This window comes from Artemia franciscana, chromosome 11 (assembly GCF_032884065.1).
Source record: "Artemia franciscana chromosome 11, ASM3288406v1, whole genome shotgun sequence".
Taxonomy (NCBI): Eukaryota; Metazoa; Arthropoda; class Branchiopoda; order Anostraca; family Artemiidae; genus Artemia; species Artemia franciscana.
Genome location: NC_088873.1, coordinates 6651605 through 6671607, shown reverse-complemented (window position 1 = coordinate 6671607; position 20003 = coordinate 6651605). Strand labels below are relative to the sequence as shown.

Here is a 20003-nt window from a genome sequence, read left to right as displayed (position 1 = left end):
ACCCCTGGGGAAAAAAAAAAAAAAAAAAAAAAAAAAAACAAATAAACACGCATCCGTGATCTGCCTTCTGGCAAAAATGCAAAATTCCACATTTTTGTAGATAGGAGCTCAAAACTTCTACAATAGGGTTCTCTGATACCCTGAATCTGATGGTGTGATTTTCGTTAAGATTCTATGACTTTTAGGGGGTGTTTCCCCCTATTTTCTAAAATAAGGCAAATTTTCTCAGGCTCGTAACTTTAGATGGGCAAGACTAAATTTGATGAAACTTATATATTTAAAAACCAGCATTAAAATGCAATTCTTTTGATATAGCTATTGGTATCAAAATTCCATTTTTTAGAGTTTTGGTTACTATTGAGCCGGGTCGCTCCTACTACAGTTCGTTACCACGAACTGTTTGAATCTCCTTATTCTCACATTAATATTCTGAATCATTGTATGGTTTAATTAATCAACTCGTGGTCGATTATAAAACATCTCAGAGTCCAAAAATCCCTCAAAAACTTTTTGTCACCTGTCAGCTTGGAACTATAGCCCCAACTCTATGTAGCAAAAAAAGTCGCAAAAAAACACGAAACAGTCACACATTAATTAACTAATGAATAAAGGTGATTTCTTGCCATCACTTCCAATGAAAGATTTTTTTTCCCATTTTGTTGTTGTGAAAAACACATCTCCCCCTTCCTTCTGATTAACTAACATCACTTTGTTAAGTTGAATGGTTGATCTAAATACGTTTGAATTGAATGAGGTTAAGCAAGTTGGAGGGGGATTGAGAGCATTAGCACTGATCTGATGGTTAAAATGGGGGTAAGGGGGTATGGTTAAAATGCAACCCTAAAATCTACATGCTTTACGATTCAACTTTCATCCACGCTAATCATATCGACTGACTGATAACTATATTTTTAATAAGAAGTAATTTTATTTTTAATAAGGTTTTAGACCTCTGATGAAGGCACGCAAAAAAAAATTAAGGTAAACTTTGGAAGAAACTATTAGTTATTAGTCACTGGAATTAATAATAATTAAGAATTTATTTTAAATATACACGACGGTTGTTTTAAAATTTTAATGAATACACTAACAAGTTTCAAATTGTCAGAACACCTTAAGTAGCCATAATGGTTTATTTAATCCTATAGAATCAGTTGAACTTTTTTTTAATATAATAGAATTGTGTGACTAACAAGGCACAAGAAAGATAATTGAAATCCCTAATAAGGCGCTTATCTAGATCCCTATAAGGTTCTCTATATCCTAATGCAGGGAAATACATGCAAACATTTGAAACATTCAATTATTACACTTCATTGTTCATCTTAAAAGCCAATGCCAATCTTAGAGCTGCTATAGGGAAAAAATAAGAAAATAACTTTTTTACGACACTTGTCAAGACTATAAATTGGATCATTAGCTCTACTCTTTATCACACATTCATTCCTTAAGTTACCCTTGAACATGACTGGAAAATAAATATACTCCCTTAGTAGGAGAAGTTAGATCAATATTTTAGCAAAAAAGTTCAAACTTTTTCTCATGTTTTATTGTACTATTTCAAACTTTCCTTTTCTAAGGATTACAACTTTTTTTATTTAAAATAAAACTCTTTTACTTAAGAATTTAGTCTAACCATAGAAAGTGGGTCAATAGCAATCTGATACTGAAATAATGTGGATTCATTAAAATTGGGGTGATTCCCACAGTCTCTGTTTGTAAAGTTCTGAAATGTAATTTATCTGTTTCGACTGTTTCTGTACTTGAAACAGAAAGCGATATAGACCACCTACCAATTTCCTTCATGCTTAGTATTTCTCTGTCGCAAGATAGTTCTATTAGACGTGGGAATCGTAGATGGTTTACCAGGCGAAACTGGAATAAGGCTAATTGGGCTCTTTACATTTCTACCCTTACAGCTCTTTTGTCTAGGATAAAAGCTACCTTTCAGCTACTTCAGGTTGGATCTAAATTTGTAAATGATAAAAATTTTCTGAACAAATATTATTTTGATATTATATCATGCATGAAGGAAGCTCAGAGGGTGGCTGTTCCCGAAGAACGTGTTAAATTTAATACGCGGAAACCTGAATGTTCATGGGATCCGGGTCTAAAATCAGTGAAAAATAAAGCCAAATTTTGGCTACGTATTTGGGTTTCTTGCGAACGACCACGTAGCAGTGTAGTACTTCAGCTTACACAGAAAACTAAATTAGAGTATAAAAAGTATTTACAATCTGCAAAATCTAAGATTTGCAAATTCCCGTCAAGTAATTTAGATTGGAAAAAAGTGGTAAATTCAGATAAAATTGATGACTCTGCGTCAACAAGTAGCTCAATTAGTCTCGCTGCTTGGTGCAAATATTTCGACCAGGTTTTTAACACTATACACCATTTTTGTCATGCTACTTTTATGAGGCTTCTAATTTCTGCGCTTCCCATATCACTCCGCCAGAACCAAATCCTCCCAGTTAATTTAATTTCGGTGGAACAAGCTATAAAGAAGCTTAAGTCTAGCTCTATTGATTGTGATGGTATAAGTGCCAAACACCTAAATGTTGGTTGTCCAGCTCTAGTCCAACATTTACAACTTATGTTTCAAATGTGCTTATGCATCTCGGTTGTGCCTGAAAGTTTTTTGTGCGGAACAGTTACTTCGATTCTGAAAAAAGGAAAGATTCCGACTGAGAGTGCATCTTACAGGCCAATAACGGTTTCCTGCAATATAAGCAAAATTTTTGAGCATCTTCTCCTCCCATCAGTTAATTCTTCGGCATATTTTGGTGAAAATCAGATTGGGTTTTCAGCTGGGGTAGGTTGCCAGCAGGTCCATCGAATTTTGGCTCATGTTCTTACTGAGACTACTAAAAAGGGATTCGAGTTACATTTGTGTGCTTTGGATCTCTCCAAAGCCTTTGACACCGTTACACATTCCCAAGCTATCTTTTCCCTTTTTAGTCACGGTATCAACATATCGGTAATTTTTCTTCTTAGATATTGGTATTTAAATTCCTTTTTGCGGATTAAAACGGATATGAGGGTTTCAGAAAGTAAAATTTCAGGACGACGTGGGATCCGGCAAGGTGCTGTCCTCTCCCCCTCTATTTCCAAAATTTGTATATCATCTGTCCTTTCCTCTATCTAACCTACTTGCATCCTTTAAATATTTATTATATTGCCTATGCAGATGATATTCGTTTGATCAGTAGGACTAAAAAAGGGCTCTCTTTGTCTGTTTCAACAGTAGCATCTAAGCTTCTTGCGATTGGACTTACTCTTAATCTTTCAAAGTGTGAATATCTTTCATTTAATAGCAATATCACTACTCCTCTAATCTGTGGATCTTTTTCTATCCCGTCGGTTTCTTCATTTCGGTGGCTGGGAATTAATGTTAGTAAAACACTAAAATCCTTACGGACTCTCGCCGTTGCTGATTGCAAAAAGAAAATCCAATTAAGTTACTCTAAAATTGTTGCAAACCGAGGTAGATACAATAGAAAGTCTCTTGCTAAATTATATTCGGTTTTTACACATCATTTGGTTTTGTTTCTTTCTGGTATTTACCCTATTTTTCATAAAAAAAAGACATCAGTTCAATTCGTTCGTATTATTTCCAGTTTTCCCGTTTTCTATTGTATCTGCCTCCATGATACAGAAATAGGAACCTCATATCTGTTTACAGTTTCCCGGATATTGGGTTGAAACTCACGGAGCTTGCTGGCGAAGTACCCCAGTCTACTTATAGGTATCTGCCCGCCCACAGAGGCCTTACTCGTTTGCTTTAGTTTCTTGTTCTTTCTGTTTTGAATAGTGTTGGTTTTGTTTCTTTTATTGGTACTCCGCTTTAATTTTTTGTAGCGGGTCAAAAATAAATTATTATTGCTATTATATTGTAAAGTACGGTGAATCACAACTTTGAGGAGAGGGTAGAGCTAAATCAATTGAGACGATGAGTAACCATGTTTAAAAGGTTCTATAGCTGCAACAGCTCATGAATAGATTGGGGATGGGGTTAAAACTTTTCTATGCCTGAAGAAAAAAAAGAAGGGTAAGAAGAATCCCTGGTTTGTTTTGGCAGTGCGGCTTAATATATTTCATCTACCATCAAACAAAGTTTTTTACACTATAAGCCGTTATAGGACTTAGGTTTTGCACATGGCTATGTAGTGAGGTAAATCAAAAATCGTTATATGCTATCAGATTATCATAATAGCGTATCTGCAGTATCTAAGAATGGCTTTGGTCATCAGTAAAGCAGGGCAAAATATATTTTTTCACAAACCTGCCCAAGAGTTTTGACAGTTTAAACCCAATTTGGTATCAAATCTATCTAAGATGAAGTGGCAAGAGGTACTTGGAGTACAATTTTTCACGAAAGCACACACCCTTTGCTCAAGAGAAACGTCCGTTGAAACCTCTGGGAGGTTTCAATGGACGTTGAACCTCCCAGGGGTTGTGCTGGATTCCGCAATCCAGTGGCCATATTCACGGATTGCAGAGTCAGTTATTGGTCTATTAGTGATCCGTCAAAGCTTCGGCTTTCTCATAGAACTCTTGGCTTTGAGAAATAGGGTGTAGTGATCAGACAAGCCGACTGGTCCAAGCGATGTCCGGGGGTGGTATAGGTCCTCGGTGTTTGTAAGAATCAGATCGAGGATACTGCCAGACGAGTAGTGTCGTAAAATAGATAGTGTAAATGTTCGTACATTTAATATAAAATCTGGTGGGGTTAAAGTTCTAATAAATTTGTTGAAATTAATATGGGGTAAAAATATTGATACAAAAAAGTAAGTTATAAAAATCAACCTGTCAGAAAAAAGGAGAAAGTTGTTCACTGTCTATAAAAAAATACGATATTTAATTTTTTTCGCATAATTTTTAGCCTGTGCACATCTAGGTAGTGTAAATGGTCGTACATTTAATATAAAATCTGGTGGGGTTAAAGTTCTAATAAATTTGTTGAAATTAATATGGGGTAAAAATATTGATACGAAAAAGTAAGTTATAAAAATCACCCTGTCAGAAAAAAGGAGAAAGTTGTTCACTGTCTATAAAAAAAATACGATATTTAATTTTTTTTGCATAATTTTTAGCCTGTGCACATCTAGGTAGTGTAAATGGTCGTACATTTAATATAAAATCTGGTGGGGTTAAAGTTCTAATAAATTTGTTGAAATTAATATGGGGTAAAAATATTGATACAAAAAAGTAAGTTATAAAAATCACCCTGTCAGAAAAAAGGAGAAAGTTGTTCACTGTCTATAAAAAAAATACGATATTTAATTATTTTTGCATAATTTTTAGCCTGTGCACATCTGACCACTATAACGAGTGAGTTCGGCTTTGTATTGTAAAAAGAAGTTTGTTTTCAACCATCTTTTGGAGTTATGCATTCTTTGTTACAATTTGTATTTGCCAAATCATATAGCATGTCGCCTAACTATATGGCATCTCTAGGTAAATATGATGGTAATGAACAGTAGAAAATGAGAATTAAGATACAATTGTATAGGTGTAAAAGATTAAACATCTAACACTAGTTTGTTTAGGGGTGTAACAAGGAACCCTTAGCTTCCCTAGTAGTAGTTAGTCGTGGCGGTATTAACAGTTGTAGCAGCAATAGTGGTTGTAGCAATATGCATATAGTGCATTTTGGCTAGTTTGGCATCCCTCTCAACATACCCCGAAAACTTAAACTTAAAACTCCTTGATAAGCTTTATGAGGCGTTCCGAATATATTGCTGATACACCTTATTTACAACTTACATACATATAATTTGTTTTGATTTATTACAACATCCCCCTAAGCATAAACTTGAAATTTCACTTTAGTACCCTTAGCCTCCCTAGTAGTAGTAGTCGTGGTGATATTAGTAGTTGTAGCAGCATTAGTGGTAGTAGCAGTATGTATATAGGGCATTTTAGTTAGTTTAGCATCCCCCTCAACATACCCTGAAAATTTAAATTTAAACCTCCTTAATAAACTTAATAAGCCGTTCTGAATGTATTGCTGATGCGCCCTATTTACAACTTACATGCATATATTGTGTTTTAATTTATTTCAACATCCCCCTAAACATTCCCTGAAAGTTTCACCTTAATACCCTTAGTCTCAGTAGTAGTAGTAGTAGTAGTAGTAGTAGTAGTAGTAGTAGTAGTAGTAGCAGACACAGCAGTAGTAATAGCTGTAGCAATGGTAGTGTGTAGTATAAACATACTGCCTTTTAGTTAGTTCAACATCCCCTTCAACATGCTCTAAATATAATAGCAATATAAGTAGTGGTAATAGTAAGCACATAGTGCCCTTCGGTTAGTTCGACACCCTTCTTAACCTACCCTGTAAGTTCTAACTTAATACTGTAAGCTGTTCCTAAGATATTGCTAAAACACCCTCTTGACAACCCGTATGCTCATAGTGTGCTCCGATTTTGTTCAACTTCCCCCTCATTATTCCCTGAAATTTCCACAATGATACCCTTAGCCTTATTAGTATCCGCAGTAGAAGTATAATTTATTATAGTAGTGGCAGTATTAGTAGTATTAATGGTATTTGTAGTAGCAGCGTGCACATAATGCCTTTTGGTCAATTGGTCATCCCCCTCAATATACCCTGAGAGTCTGAGCTTAATACTCAAATCTGTCCCTGAGATACGTCCTTTTGATAACCTGCATGCACATAATGCACAAAAAGGGGATGCATACACAAAAAGGGGAGTTTGACACTCCCCTCAGCATTCTCTGAAAGCTTCATCTTGATACCTCATCCTTTTCAGACAACAAGGATCAAACATGTCCCCTATTTCTTAATAAAAACACTATAAATAAACAATGAGCAAACCATATAATACACAGTCCTTGCTCCAAGGTCTGTGGGGGGGGGGGATTTTGTCATCCCCATAAGCAAAGCTACTGGACCTTTCAATTATGGAGAACAGAATCGTTATCTCAAAATTTTCATCGGATTTCTTTGGGAGACTAAGTAGCATGGGGGAGGGGGCTGTTTGCCCCTCCCCAATTACTTTTCTTGAAAATAATGCAAGCTCTTTATACCAGACAACATTAGCTTCGGCTCGGTGGGAAACTAAATTGTAGCTATATTTTAATTAAATATTTAGTTGGAAAAGGGTTAGGTTAGTTTAGAGTTACATATTTAATATAATGCGGTCTGGGCGGCTCCCCTTCCATAATTCTTTGTTGTAGTTTTCATAATTTTATTGATAAAGCATTAAATTGTCATCATATTTTGTTTCATTTTATTAGCATTAACCAAACTTCACTTCTCGACAGAACTTGAGTGTGGTGGCTTTAAGACACAAGTACCCAATAATCCATTGTTTTAAGCCATCATAGGTGTCAAATAAGGGTGGTAGGGAGAATTACGCAAGGAGGGTTCATTTACCCGAACCTAGACTATTTTTGCCTTCCCCCAAAATTTTGAAAAGCAGTTTTTGTTGTTTTCACTGCCTTTGGTCCTTTTGGTATTGATTGCATTATTGATATCAGTTCAAGCCTCATAGATATTTGCACTGAAACACTGAAAAAATAACTAAATTACCCTTTAGATTTACTAAATACATCCTGCATCCCTCCCCTGTGTTTTCGTGAATAGATGGCATTATCAACCTCTAATTCGTTTTATATTTGGAGAATACTGAGTAAAAAATGAGTATGTGGTTTTACTTGGAAGGGCTGGGGTACCGAACATTTACACAATTTTATTATTTATCATGTTACATTTTGTAACATAAAAATAATCTTAAGGAATTCTTTTATCTTGAAAATCATATTAACTGAAAAATGACGAGCATATCTCCTTCTTTTCTTCTTTTTTTCTTCTCTTGTAAAAGATAGAATATATTTCCTTTTCCGGTGGTAATTCAGTCACTTAATTCAAGAAGTAAGTGCATTAAAGAGAGAAGAAAACCGGAAAAAAAAAACTTATGTACAGCAAATGCCAGTGAAGAGACAAAGAACTAAGAACTAAATAGATGGGTCAATAGATGAAATGGCAATGAATAAAGACAGCATTTTATACAAGCCCCTAGCTAAGCCGCTTATACGGAAGAGTAATATCTGTCTCATAATACTGTGAAGTAACCCTGCCAATACTGGACCCAAGTGGTAGATAAAGGAAAACCTTACAGCAGGAAAAATAATTTTTGGAACTTTTTTTAGATAGGGCTCCCGTAGTGTTCCCATCGGAAATTCCCTGACCCCGAAAATTCTCCCCTTGGAAAAATTCCCTCCGATAGTTCATCCCGGAAAATTATCTCCAACTGTAACATGGAGCTTAACACCTAGCACCCTTAACATATTATGGCCTAAGCAGGATATAAAGGCTCTTAAAGTTAGGTTGTAAAGAAACTAATAACTGAATAGATTATTAGAAAAAAAATATGGAATAAATAGGAATAAATAACTAATAATAGTTTGAAAAGACGGATTGATAAAAATGGACAATCAATAATTGATGAATAATAAATGGATTAATAAACAAAATCAAAAATGGAATTATGTGGTCATTGATGAATAACCGAAAAGTGGGGCTAATATTCTTAATCAGTAAAGAGAAACAGAATTAAAATATGGTAAAGAATGTTTACAAAAATTCGTATAAAGAAAAGCTTAATTTTTCTCTTTCTCGACGGTTTAATTTGTGTCAATAAGCAAATAGTAAATAAACCCCTATCACAACCCCAAATCTTATTATTCCATGATATCCATTAGACTATATTTTTCAATTTTTTGAAAGATGTGTCTTGTTGTTTCCAAAACAAAAAAAAATCAAATAAATAATTAATTAACTACTGATTTAAGTGCATTCTCCGGTAAACATAATAGCTGAAGACTAATATTATCAAAGATTCAAGTTTCCCTTGAGACTTTCAAAATTTTTCTTTGAAAGCTTTTACTGGCTTTCAGTTCCAGCTTTCATTTCTTTAGAAATAAAATCTCGAATGGTGTCATTTTCAAGACATAAATAGAGTTCATCCACTGAAAGTGGAAAACATCGATTAAATAACTTTTTCTGATTCTGCTGTTTTTATACCCTAAACATTAGATTTATCCAGAGATGTTAAAAATCTTTTTGGTTGATATTTGGATTTGGTTGAATCTTTTTGATGATCAAACTCTGTGTTTTTATTTGACGAAATACAATTAATCGAATACTGGTGAGATAATATTTTTCTATAGAGACAATAGCTGGAGATAAATATTATCCAAGATTTAAGTTTATCTCGTGATTTTCGAAAGTTTTCTCTGAAAGCTTTTATTGACTTTCACTTTCAGCTTTCGTTTCCTTAGAAATAAAATCTAGAATAGTGTCAATGCAAGCTTTTCTAGACATAAATTTAGTTCAGCCACAGGAACTGTAACATATCGATTTGATAGCTTCCACTAATATAAAGTTCAGCTTCCCTAAAAAAACAAAGGTATTTTACTTCCAGGTGGTCAAAAAGACTTGGCATCTTATCTAATCAAATAAACAAGTATTTAATTAAGATTTTGTTATTATTGGTCAATTAAAAACTATTTATTTATTTATTAAAAATTATTTAATAAATGAGTAATTATTTCATCAAATGAACTATATTATTGAGAAATAATTATTTAATAAACTAATTATTTTTGCAATAAACAATTAATGGAACATTATTTTGAGCACATATTCTCCTGTAAACACAATAGGTGAATCTTAGTCGTTCAGAGGTTACAATTTCCTTCGTAGCTTTCTAAACTTTACTTTTATTTTCAGCATTTAAAACTTACTTTCAGCATTTAATTTCAGACACAAAAAGTCTTGGTGGAACTTGTGCTGTTTTTAGTGCTTCAAATCCACTCCTCTTCAGTGTATATAAGGGAAATTGAGGGTTATACCTTTTTAGCCCAGCAAGCACTCTCTCTGACACAATTTTTATTATTGGGTAGATGGATTGACGGAAATGAATGATCAATTGAAGAATATCATCCTCTATTGGTTAAAAAAAAACAAAAATGGAATAATTTCAAAAGCAAAATTACCGAAAACCGTCTATAAAAGTGACCAGCCGGTCGGTAAAATCACTCTCCCTATTTCTTTTACTATTTCTGGTGGAAAGTTAATGAAATTTACACATCTTGTGAAAAACAGCGATTCTAGATCTATGTTACCATTTTATGTACTATACTCATTCAAATCTGCATTCATCAACATGTCGTTAATGTCATCTATAAATGAAATTTGAATAAAATTTAAATAAATATCAGTCAAAATGTCAATAAATGGTATGAAAAAGATATGATATGTGTTACTTTAAAAAAAAGGAGGGGGGACCGATTTATCAACTAGCTGGGCACTTACCCTTCAGCTAAGCTTGATATTTTCAGTGATCTTATAAGATATCGGTGAAGCATAAATATTCGTAACATTTTGTGCCCCAGTTTATCAAAGATTTTCAAACGACCGAGGATCCACAGTGGAGACATTCTCCTAATTCCTCACAGCCCCATTATCGACTGACTAATCGTCTTTAGTGGATTTGAATTATTTGAGGATACGATTTCCATTGATAATTTAATTGATGAAGCATTTGGAGTTTGCTTCGCGAATCAAAATTATAATGAAATGAAGAATGCGCTATTTCATTAAAGACCCAATTTCACTTAAGAAATCAGCCACTGGAAGAGAAAGATATAATTTAAATAGTTTCGAACATAAAGCTCTATCGAAGGAGTGAAAACCTTCGTAGTTGTCGAAAGACCTATGCAATTGTACTAAGATTAAAATAATGATTTAATCTGAAAATTAAGGAATTAGGCCGTAATATTCTACTACTTTAAAAGAAAAGCTCATTATACATTTGTAAATCAATTGCATTTTGAAGTCCTAAGAGAGTTGTTATTTAAAATTATCAAACAAAATTAAAGTTTTTAATATATATTTGTTGTAGATTTGACTTGATTATTAAATTTTAATTTCTGTTCATTTTAGGATTGATTTTATTTCTCAATAGTAGCATATGATGTCTTTTTGTTTGATGAGATTATTTATTTTCATTTTCAAAGAAACAATTTATTCCTTGATCTTATCCTTTTATGCCAGTGTTTCCTTAATTATTAAAAAAAAAGTTTCTAAATCTTAACTAATAAAGAGCTTTTGTATGCAGAGGTGCAATTTGGGGGGGTCAGGGGTGGGCAAATGCCCACCCCAGATTTTCCAGGGGGCCCAAGCTTCCACCACAAAGGGCCCTTTGCTGGACATAATAATCCATTATGTCCAACATAATCCATTCTGTCCAATTGATTTGAAATTACTGCACGCCTATTAACCAAAGAGCGTACTTGACGACCCTTGGGGTAATTACGCTATTTGCTATTAATCATTGTAAACTTTGAAAGTAGGTAAGATACATAATAAATTTCTCGAGTTCTGCCAAATGCCCATTTCCTAGATGATTACGCGACACGAAATGAGTAGGGGGGGCTAAGATGGAGTTCATGCCCACCCCAAAATATGGTCCAAATGGCGCCTCTTTTTGAATGTATTTAAACCTCACTGCAAAGTGTTTTCTCTCTTATAGAGCATATCGTCAACATGAATGATTTTCCCCTGTTGCCAACTCCTCCAGTGAAGATTCCCTCTTGACAACTTTTAATCTCTTCTTCCATTGTTTTTCTTTGTCTGTAGTCGAAACACAAAACTAATGACTTCCATGAGTTTCATCGCTCCCTCACAGAGCTGTCTTTATCCCCTCTGTATTGCATTTAAATAGTAAAACTAACCCATGTTCAATAGTTTTATTGCAATTAATCTCTGCTGTTTTTGGTGTTCAATAAGAAATTGCAATTACTGAAGTGTATTTTAAAGTGCTTAGGGCAATTATATTACTGTGCTTCAAACCTGAATAAGCTACAATTCGCCCTTATACGAATAGGAAATTCCTGATATAATTATCTATCAGAATAAGCTAACAATACCTTTTGTTAGTTTCAAAGGTTCAATGAGAAGGCAAGGTTTTCTTATGTTTTTCTTGATAGAAATCCACCTTCAATAGAAAACCAATATTAGACTCATTCATCAATTATTGCAACTAATCACAAGGGGCGAGGTATAACGAAGGGTATGTCTTAATCAAAAGTTCTCATATAGAAAGTTATTTGGATTACTCCAGAGAACTCTCAAAAACCCCTTATCTAATGTGTTTACTTTGTTTGAAGTCGGAGAAGGACAATAAAGATTTCGATAAGTTTAATTGCTCGCTCACAGGGCTACGTTTGTCCTCCCTAAATTACATTTTAATTAATTACATTTTATTTTGGCTCAAAAATCTGCAAAACAGTTCAATTAAAGAACTGTTGATTAAGGTATAGTTTCAGCATTGAAATGTAATTATGTAATGTAATTACACAATTAATTACATTATTACATAATTACATTACATTTACATTTACATTACATTAAATACATTACATTTCAATGCTAAATCTATACCTTAATCAACAGTTCTTTAATTGAACCGTTTTGCAGATTTTTGAGCCAATATTTTTGGCAACCAGCAACATATAAATTGAAAAGAAACTATAATTTAAAGTATGTGCTGGATTGTAAAATTGGCTTAAAACATGAGCATCGATAATAGGAAATTAAAAACAACAAAACTGGAAAAACTGAAGCCTAATATAGTCAAAATACTACAAAAATTAAAAGCAAAGGTAATAGGAAAATAATAAAAGCTTTCTGATCACATTGATATTTCGGTAATTCCTGTAATCGCACTGTTTTTATGTTTGTGAATCAGCGATCTCACGAACAAGCAAGATTAGGAGAACAGAAAACGCACAACAGGTTAAATTATTAGTTGATATTACAAAAAAAATATTAGAATGTTATATTTTGCTGGAATTTTGATGGTAATGAATTTTATATAATCAATTTTAGGGTACTAAAGATCTTTTAATTTTATGCAAATAATTTTATGCTAATTAGGAAATGCTACAAGGAAGACAAGCTAAATTAAGATTTTGAATTGATTATTAATTGCAATTGTACTTCAATTCGATTGTAGGACTCGAAAGCTTTTCTTTTTCTAGCATCCCCCTAATAGTAGAATCGCGAATATCCTTTGAATCGAGCTGGTTGTCGTAGAATATTGAAAGAGGGCACTTTTAAATAGGAATCAAAAGTTGCAGTGGTCTTCCCATTAGCTGAGGGTGATTGGAGGCTAACCAAGTTCCTTTCATACCTTTTGGCCCATGATTCTATCAATTTACAACATGATGCAAGATTCAAAGTCAAAATAGCTGTTTTTAATGAGAAACGTTTAATTATACAGGACGATCTTTCTGGAGGCCAACTCCGTGAAATATTCTGAATACTATATTAAAAACAAGTAAAAATTAAATAAAAACAAAATTTTCATCAAAAACATAGTGATATTAAAACTCAAAAGAAACAGAAATTATCCAAGTATGAACGTGCTGCATGCAAAATCCCTATAAAAGTATGATGATACAAGTAATCTAAAATGAAACACAGAACTAGCGTCAAAACAACATAAATGCAAAATATAAATGAATTCTCAAGGTATCAACGTTGTCCCTGAGAAATCCTTGATGTAAGTGCCTGCTGTTTGGCTTCTTAGAACCCCAACCCTGGAGAAATATTTATTCTATTCTTCAAAATAAGTTTCTACCTACATATCAGTGTTTGTTGTATCACTATAATTTTTCTAAGGTATTCTACATCATCTTCTTAATATATAAATAGTATCTGGGTTTAAACTGAGAAGGGTTTCGGATGTTTTTGCCTCCCTCACTGGGGCTAATTCCCTCTGTGTGAAGGAGAAAGCTCATTGTTTATTGAAAGTCTTTTGCCCTCTTTTAAGCTAGTGTCAAACAATATAAATGAAAAATACAAATGAATTCTCAAGGTATCAACGTTGTTCCTGAGAAATCATTGATGTAAGTGCCTGTTGTTTGGCTACTTATAACCCCCACCCTGGAAAAACATTTATTCTATTTTGTTCTATTCTCCAAAATGTGTTCTTACCTACATATTAGTGTTTGTTGTATTACTATAATTTTTCAAAGGAATTCTTCGTCATCTTCTTGATATATAAATAGTATCTGGGTTTAAGCTAAAAAGTATCTTGGAGGTTTTTGCCCTCTTTTAAGCTTTATTTAGGTTATGTTCGCCACTTGCTTTTATCTTACTCTCAGTCATTTCAAATTTATATCTGTTTAAAGTTGCTTCTTTGTGTCTGGCCAAGGACTGGGATCTTTCATATGTACCAAAAAACAGTTCTAAATTAAGCTTTGTATTGAAGGAAGATAAAAAGGAATCTAGTATTGGAGTAAATTAATTTATGGGAGTAAGGGAGTAAGTAAACAATTGATTTATTAAAATTTATGTTATTCTTAAGAAGTGTGTCAAAAGCACAACTTGAATTAAAATGGATCAGAATTCAACGGAGATTAGATCAAGTTTACCCATGTGCTAAATTAAGAGGATAATTTCAAAATTGCATCTTGAAACGAAAATTGTCAGCAATATTTTTTGAAATAGATATTTAATTTCATTCCCTAACATTGTACGCTGTAAACTTGAGAGATTTTAGGGTACCCAACGTCAAAAACTAAAAGGACGATAGTCTGGTTGTAACTTTTGTTTATTATTTTACCAGAAAACAATAAAAATGGTTGAACATTATAATAAAGTTGCAGAGCAGTGTCCCTTTCAATCATTTTGTATTTGGTTCTTGAACCCGTCAAGGAACTAAATATATTTGGCTATAATAAAAATTATTGTGTGATTATAAAGTACCAAAGTGCCGCAAATTATAATGCTAGTTATACCTTTGTGGCAATTCAATCCAAAGAATAACGCATCATAGTTAAATAGGTGGTTTCACCATACATTAGCACAGAAAATCGCAAGTTCTGTCAAATTGGTGCATTTAAAAAAAATCTAAAATTTCTATATATGAAGATAATTACAAACCCCAAAATCCCACACTCTTTACGATAAGGTTTCAACATATTTCACAAACTAATGACACTATAAAGTTGATGTTCCTGGTCTGGAATATCAATATTAATTTGGTATCGGGATTTCCAAGTTTTTCTAAGGTGGGGTATTACTCTTAGAGAGCGTCCCCACTCTTTTATTTGAATGCTTTCATATGAATGTGACAATTTATCCTACACCAAAAGATTTCTCTTGCAATTAAGAAGGTTTTCCACCCTCAGCATCCTTATTGCGTAGTTAGTCGTAACAAATTTTTCAAAAATGAAAAAAGGTAGCGAGTAAATCCCCGAATGGAGATTTAGGGGTATTGATCTGGATGACTCTTTGTTAAATTTGGAAAATACGAGCCTAAAAACAAAATTTTCGAACCTTTGGGCAGCCCTTTCTTTAATAAAAGACCTTCCTCTCAGTAAATGGTTTGCAACTGTGTATTGCTGAATAACTTTTAGAACTATTTATTATATGTTCTACAAAATACCTATTCATTTCAGATTTATTTAAGGTATATTGCTAGGGACGAATGTACCTATAAAAGCATCAAATAACGACAAGCGAGAATAATTTTTGCGGGAGAGGAGCTAACGTTTATTTTTCAATTGAGTAAAAGTTGGCTAAACATTAAAACTGTAGAAAATATGATGTAGCTCCGGAGTATTTTTGTTTTAATGTCAAGTTTTAATTCTGATACAAAAGAGTTGAATACAAAATACATTTTTGTACGAGTCTTCATCAGCCATCAAGAGCGATGTAGACGATATCAATCAAGGCCGACGTGATCAACTATCAAGACCTTGACGACTGATCTGCGTACGACTCTGCTTTAAACCGTGAAATTCAGTCCTTCAGCACCCACATCGGGTGTCTTTGGATCTAAGCTTGGAACAGGATATTGCTAATTTTATATTCAAAAAAGGTAAAGTTATCTCAAAAGAGGGCTGCTTAGTGTCAATTTCAATTTACTATAGAAAACCACTAAACTAATGCAGATGACATGTGTCTGGATACCAATGACTGTACTCACATGTACATTGGGTATGAGACGTCGTACCTTCTGTCTCAAATTTGAATCAACAGTAATATTGAATTCAAATTTCTTTTCTAAATAAACATATTTTTTCTTACTTTTTTCTTCAAGTTCTTTTCTTAAAGATTTTTCTTGGGACTAGTTTACCAGAAAAAAACAGATTCCAACTACCATTGGCAAGTCGCCAGCTTCTTCTTTTAAGGTACTCATCAGCAGGATTTTGATTTTGCAGGCGTCCCTGGAAACCAGACTCATTTCAATAATACAAGCAGTACATGGTGATATTGTCAAAATTGTCAGAGAGGTCGAAAACAACGTTGACAATCAACTTGCAATGGTTACAGGTAAGGTATCTTTTGCAAATCTCATAATTCAGTGCTAAGGTTTAGACAAGTCCAACAAGAATTTGAAAGTCCCTTAGAGGAGGTGGACAGGTCCTGAAGATGAACGAAGAGTAAATCCCCAAAATACTTTTAACATTTAGTCCCCCGGGATTGGGGTTACAATAAGGTAGAATACTCAGATAGTTGTAATTTTATACTGAGAATACTTGATGAATAGCGTGATTCAGACAAAGCAGAAAACTACGGGAAAATTACAAGGGAAGAATCTTTGACACCGAGTATGGGTTTAATATTGATTGAAACTCCTCTACAAAATAAATTAGAAAAAATAATTTTTGACCAAATTTAAAATTAATTCAAAACTAAATTAAAGTTTAAACCATCGAGTTGAACTAAAATGAACTAAGTACCACTGGAAACGTGGCGATACGCTGTAAAACTCAAAAAATAAGAACATACTCCATTTTGATGAGTCAAAATTTGAATTTCAATTCAAGGTTAAAGTTCATTTGGAAGTAACCGCGAACAGAGTAAGGCACCCGATACTGAGCTTAGAAATAATTTAAATCAAAAATTTTAGGGAGTTTCTGAGATTCTGTCAAAAAGGAGCTAAAGAGTACATGAAATTGATAAGTGGTATTTTGCACTTTAAATCTTTGGCACTTTAAAATGGGCTGAATCAAAAGCCACTTTTGCAACCTACATTGCAGTCCTATGCAACAGAAGTAGAAAAACTCCAAACAAGCTCAGGTTTAATTTCTTAGAAATTGAGTTTAAATCGAAGGTAAAAGTCTATATATATATTGGTCCAATCTAGAATATTATGTACGCAGGTTGAATTTTTTCTTGAGTTTTATTGGATATTAGACACAGCTAAGACAGAGCTCACAGAAACCGGTTAAAAGAATATTATATGCACATAATAAATATGCACAAATATGCCTATATTTTTGAACTTGTGGTAAGAATTTATCTCTTATCTTCAGTCAAATACAAAAGAAAAATAGGAAGATGATAGAAGATAAAATTCAACCAAAACTTGGTTTTGTTTGTTGTTTGAATTGGATTTAGCCTATAGTTTGGTGGGTAAAGCAGGTTGAATCCTTTTTTCAGTTTTATGGTTTATAAGAGACAGCTAAGATTAGGCTAGATCACAGAATGTGGTCAAAAGAAAATTATATGCACAAATATGCTTACATTTGTGACCTTGTGGCAAGAGTTTATCTCTTATCTTTGGTCAAATATAAAAGAAAATAGGAAGATAATAGGAGATAAATTCAACCAAAACTTTGGTTTCGTTTTTTTATATTAGCTTTAGCCTATAGTTTGATGGGTAGAGCAGGTTGAATCCTTTTATGAGTTTTATCAAACAGTTCGTAGTAACGTGATAACTGTAGTAAGGAGCGATCCGGCTCAATAGCAAACGAAACTCTAAAAACGGAGTTTAGATACTAAAAGATGCATCAAAAGAATTGACCAGAGAAAATTTGCCTTATTTTGGCAAATAGGGGGAAACACCCCCTAAAAGTCATAGAATCTTAACGAAAATCACACCATCGCATTCAGCATATCAGAAAACTCTGCTGTAACAGTTTCAAGCTCCTATCTATAAAAATGTGGTATTCCGTATTTTTTGCCAGAAGGCAGATCACGATGCGTGTTTATTATTATTTTTTTTCCAGGGGTGATCCTATCGACTCAGTGGTCCTAGAATCTTTCGAGAGGGCTCATTCTAACGGAAATGAAAAGTTATAGTGGTGTTTTTAAGTGACCAAAAAAATTGAAGGGCACCTAGGCCCCCTTCCACGTTCATTTTTTTCCAAAGTCAACGGATCAAAATTTTGAGATAGTTATTTTGTTCAGCGTTGCCGAAAACCATAATAACTATGTCTTTGGGATGACTTACTCCCCCGCAATCCCCAGGGGAGGGGCTGCAAGTTACAAACTTTGACCAGTGTTCAAACAGTTCGTGGTAACGAACTGTAGTAAGGAGCGACTCGGCTCAATAGTAACCGAAAGTCTAAAAAACGGAATCTTTATAACGACAGTTACATCAAAAGAACCGCATTTTAATGCTGATTGTAAATGTATAAGTTTTATCAAGTTTAGTCTTACCCATCAAAAGTTACGAGCCTGGGAAAATTTGTCTTATTTTAGAAAATAGGGGAAACACACCTTAAAAGTCATAGAATCTTAATGAAAATCACACCATCAGATTCAGCGTATCAGAGAACCCTAAAGTAGAAGTTTCAAGCTCCTATCTACAAAAATGTGGAATTTTGCATTTTTTGCCACGAGGCAGAAAACGGGGTTTATTTGTTTGTTTTTTTGTTTTTTGTTTTTTTGTTTTTTGTTTTTTGTGTTCTTTCCCCAGGGGTGGTCGTATCGACCCAGTGGTCCTAGGATGTCGTGAGAGGGCTCATTCTAACGGAAATGAAAAGTTCTAGTGCTTTATTCGTTTTAAGATTTATTTATCAATTTATATTTGTACCTCTTGTAATGGTTTGCTAATATAGTTTATTTTAATTTTTGTTCGTTTTGGGCTCCATTTATTCATTGATAGTAATTTCCAGTCGTTTTGAGTTTTAATTATTGTGGAATTTGTTTCTGCGGGTATTAAGTCTAATATTGCTGTTTACTTTTCATTGAAAAACTTCGTTTTCGGAAAGTTTTTCTAATTGATTTTTGTTCGTTTGTGATTGCCAAAATTCTGTTATTTGTTAATATTACATATATTTTTCTTGCTTTTATGTCTCCATTATTGGTTTAAAATATCGGATTTTACAGTTCTAACTACTGTCTTTTGATTTATTTCAACATCCCCCTCAGCATTCCTTGAAAGTATCAACTAAATATTATTAGCTGTTCCTGGGACGGTGCAGACACGCCATTCTGACAACCTGGATGTACGTTATTTCTTTTGATTGAGCTCAAAATCCCCACACCTTTCTCTAAAAGTTTCAACTTAATACCCTTAACTGTTCCTGATATATTGCACACACCATTTTAGCAAGCTGGATGTACATAGTATCATCTTCTATATTTTAACATCTCTAAAAATTTTAAATAAATACAATTCGTCATTCGGTCCTCATATATTGTGCATACACACTTTTCACAATCGGGATGTACATAGCTGTATTTTTGATTAAATTCAACATTCCCCTCAACTCTGAAAGTTTCAACTTATTGCCCTTACCTATTCCTTAGATTTAGCAGACATGCAATTTTGACAACAAGAATGCATATGATGTCTTTTGATTTACTGCAATGATTTCATCTCATTTCCTGATATTTTCAACTTACTTTTCTCAGCCGTACTTTCTTAGCCGTACTTTTCTTAGCCTTACTTTCTCTAAAAGTTTCAACTCAATACCCTTAAGTATTCCTGAGATATTGCATTCAACATTTCAACAAGCTGGATGCATATAGTATCTTTTTCTATAGTTTAACACCTCTAAAAGTTTCAACTAAACACAATTAGCCAATCGATCTTCATATATTGCATATATGTACTTTTCAAAATCCGGATAAACATAGCTGCTCAAGAAAGACAATTCTTCCTCTAATCACAGAGCTACATATTTCGTTTCAATTTGAATTTTTCCTTCTCCCCACCATTTTCCTC

General features: G+C 33.5%; 1 protein-coding gene across 5 annotated transcripts in view; it reads left to right on the top strand.

The window, feature by feature from the left end:
• Positions 1-20003, top strand: part of LOC136032738 (uncharacterized) — a 161179-nt gene that overhangs the window by 131308 nt on the left and 9868 nt on the right. For all 5 annotated transcript variants that reach the window (XM_065713068.1, XM_065713069.1, XM_065713066.1 and 2 more), the window contains one exon: positions 16264-16375. In XM_065713068.1, the coding sequence (XP_065569140.1) occupies positions 16264-16375 (112 nt within the window). The remainder of the gene's footprint in view (positions 1-16263; positions 16376-20003) is intronic.